Source organism: Zerene cesonia, chromosome 8 (genome assembly GCF_012273895.1).
Source record: "Zerene cesonia ecotype Mississippi chromosome 8, Zerene_cesonia_1.1, whole genome shotgun sequence".
NCBI lineage: Eukaryota > Metazoa > Arthropoda > Insecta > Lepidoptera > Pieridae > Zerene > Zerene cesonia.
This window is the reverse complement of record NC_052109.1, coordinates 4,651,645-4,655,397: the sequence shown is the minus strand read 5'-3', so window position 1 is coordinate 4,655,397 and position 3,753 is coordinate 4,651,645. Positions and strand designations below refer to the sequence as shown.

At 33.5% G+C, this 3,753-nt stretch overlaps 1 protein-coding gene across 1 annotated transcript in view; it reads left to right on the top strand.

Annotated features, from left to right (window-relative positions):
- The window catches only part of LOC119828585 (G-protein coupled receptor Mth2-like), an 11,731-nt gene that overhangs the window by 3,835 nt on the left and 4,143 nt on the right, over nt 1-3,753 (top strand). The window contains exons 3-5 of the mRNA XM_038350790.1: nt 1,171-1,286; nt 1,524-1,602; nt 2,245-2,405. Coding sequence (XP_038206718.1) covers nt 1,171-1,286; nt 1,524-1,602; nt 2,245-2,405 — 356 coding nt within the window. The remainder of the gene's footprint in view (nt 1-1,170; nt 1,287-1,523; nt 1,603-2,244; nt 2,406-3,753) is intronic.

Genomic DNA, 3,753 nt, shown 5'->3' with positions numbered 1-3,753 from the left:
TAGGTCTGAGAATCGGCTAACATCTATTTTTCATACTACTAAACGATAAGAGTAAGGCAGAACAGCGTTTGCCGGGTGGAGCTAGTCTTTTTATAAATGTCGTTTTTGGTTAAATCAAGCCTTAAGCCAAATCAAGCTTCAGCTTGACATAATATACGCGTTTCCTAATAGGAGCAGCGCGCCTCGGCTGCCCCGAGACGAGACGGCCACCTTACCTTATGATAAATAAGGTTAGGTGGCCGCCTTGTCTGTTATCTGATTCACATATTACTAAATAAATTGTTGATTGAACTTGAACATCATATTGTTATGTAAGTTATACGTTATAATGTTAGGGAAAAAAGACACATGTTTAAGATTTTGTTAATAAAAATAAATAAATTCGTATTCGTATTTATTACAATATTATTCTTTGCAATATTTATCTTATAATAACTTACACATTATTTTTAAAGAAGTGTTTTTAAACAGATATTATCTAAAAGCCGGAGGTTATCCATTTGCAAACATAGGCACATAGTTATTTTTTTTAAGTTACATACATATGGGATTTTTAGTTCAAATATTTATTAGGTACCATCATTATTTAAAACAATAAGAGACAATTAATATTTTTTTTAACTTCTTGATGATCGGGCCTTGGGGTCTTGAAAAACGTTCATTGCAAGCGTAAGACGCCATATTTATTGCTAGATGAGTTTATATTATATACGCAAGGTCATAGCCAAAAAAGGATACAAAATTACCCATTGTGTGTTTATTGTCGTCATGCGTTAATTTTTACACGCGTCGCTACATAGGTAAATAAAAAATTTCTTAAATTTCAATCCATACTCTTGAGACCCGTTAGTGCTTTAAATTTCAAACACTTTAAATGCATATAAATCTAATAAACATGAGACCAATTCTTAGGCCTTCGCTTTGTCTTGGAGAGTGCTTTTCCTGCTCTATTACAGCGGGCAACTGAGATAATGTTTTGACTAATGGTAAGCTGGTAAACTATCACCCCCGCTCATGCACATTTGCAGAAGTACCGCCGCTGCAAATGTATTGCCCGCTTTTAAGATATAAAGGATAAGGAAAGAATTGACGACGTTTATAAAGTAATGACTTGGGAGGAGAGGAAAATGATGCGGGTCTCCATAATGTTAATATTTTAATTTTTTCCAGAGATCTCCAAGGAAAAAGTATCATCAATTTCTGTCTAAGCTTGGCCACTGGTCTTGGAATTTTAGTTATAATGAAATTAATGGAATATTCGGATATGAATCTTTGCGCTGTACGAGGTATGTCATATTATTAAGATTTAAAGAAACATGCTTCTTTTATAATAATAAGCGTTGGTACATAACTATGACTCCTAGATGACAAAAAATATACACTTATCAATTTTAATAAACGGATCTGAATTAAATTTCGTACAAGGATAAACATAACTTGGTATGTCTTAATACGTACATATATCGAATTAAATAAATTAAACCAAAATGTGTTAACCCTCTCATGATAATCCCCTTTTTCAGGATTTTTGACATACTTCTTTTTACTTGCAAGCTTTTTCTGGATGAACGCTATTGCGTTGCAAATAATGTTGTATATAAAGTGAGTATTATTACTTAATCCTACATCCTACTAATATTATAAATGCGAAAGTTTGTAAGGATGTGTGTGTGTTTGTTGCTCTTTCACGCAAAAACTACTGAACCGATTGCAATGATATTTGGTACGTAGATAGCTGGACAACTGGAATAACATATAGGTAACTTTTTATATCGATATTCCTACGGGATACGGACTTACGCGGGTGAAACCGCGGGGCGCATCTTTTATATGTTGAAGTGTGTTGTGAAGAAAACAAAATCCGTTTATTTACTTATATAGTACATATTTAGTATTCCATATAAGCTCAATCTCCGATAAAATAATTAGGATTATATCTCTACTAGCTGCACCCGGCAAACGCTGTTCTGCCTTACTCTTATCCTTTAGGGGTATGAAAAATAAATGTTGGCCGATTCTCATACATACCCAATATGCACACAAAATTTCATAAGAATCGGTCCAGCCGTTTCGGAGGAGTTTGGCAACGAAAACTGTGACACGAGAATTTTATATATTAGATAAATCTTTAAAATTTTATGAACTATCGGCATGTGGTTCCAAAAAAAATATTTGTTTTTAATATTCGTAGCTCCATCAGTTTGAACATAAAATAAGATTTAAATGTTGTGCCTTATGTTTCAGACGACCATTCATGCATGATTACGGCTGGAGACCATTCATCTGGTATGCACTATACGCATGGGGGTGTCCCACGGTTTTAACTATATGTATGGCGATCGTTAACTTCCACCCCGGAAAACACCAGAAACCTGGCATTGGTCTGAACTCGTGTTGGTTCTTTAGTAAGTGAAATTGTTTTATCATATGTGATTAACTGGTAATGTTTTTTGCTCTAAATTACAATCAGTCGCTAGATTAATCGCTAAAACAATCAAGAATTTGTATAACGAGTTTAAACAGGCTTAAATTTCTAAATATTTTATTTTTTATTAAGAATTTCTGCTTTATTATAAGTTCGTACGTAACAAGATTAACCCTTATTTTTTTTTTTTTTTTTATAACATGACTTTTGCTTGACTTATTTCATCTAAGTTCATATCTGGGGCAGAGGGAATTCACAGTGCTTTTTCGGGTTCTCCTATCTTGAGAGTCCCTTTTTATCTCCGTCTATGTAATTCCAATTTTCTTGGCCACCAGGAATTCCAAGATTGTTTGCCTCCAGGTCGGTTTGAGGGTTACAATTCCCTTTGCGGCTAGCAAGTTCTGTTGCTTATTCAAGAATTATAACGGAGTGTGTATTAGATCAGAGCAGGATTTGTTCGGGCGGAAGCCAACTTGATCCTTCCCAATAAGGGGTTCTACCTATTTCAGAAAATTATACCAGATCCTATTGCATTCCCAATTTTAAGTAAGCAAATAGATGTTGTTGTTCTACTTCTTTCTTATTTGGGGGGCGAGTTGTCGAAGTCCAATACTCTGGCATACTGGTGAAGAGATTGAGCTCACCCTCTGATGTCCCAATTAGGTGGCCATCTTTTCTGTTTAAATGTTTCATTGTGTATATTTTTCATTGCCTCGGTATAAGCCTTTGTGGAGTTATGACGTTCCCTTATATAATAGCACATTTTTGTTAAAAACGTTTAATGTAATTCTCTTTCACTTCAAACACATAAAATTTAGTTAATATATTAGTGGCGAAATTGCGATGGATTAAAAAATTATTATCAAAATTGTATCGTCATGGATAGTTCAAATATAATATGCAAGTTATTTAGTTGTATTAAAGATCAGAAGGTCAACAAACAAGTTTTTACGAAAACAAAGTAAAACACGCATGATTGAATAAATTTTTGTTTGTTACTAAATTGATAATGGATATTCGAGATAGAAATTTCTTGAATTTAAAGTTACCTCACACGTTTTTTTTTTGGTCAAAATATACAAAAATTACAATGGCTCATACAATGTCATTGCTACTGCATGGACAAGTTATTATCTTTATATATCTTTCAATAAACACTTAAAAGAGCGAAGCGTCTGATAAAGCGTTCCAGAGTTGAATAGCAAGCACAGTAAACAAGGTGCTCTAAAAGATGTATGTCTATCTACTTAGAGAAACCGTAGGCGCTAGTAATTTTCGGATGATTTGCAAAAATAATATGAATAATTACAACAATATTTAACTCTTTT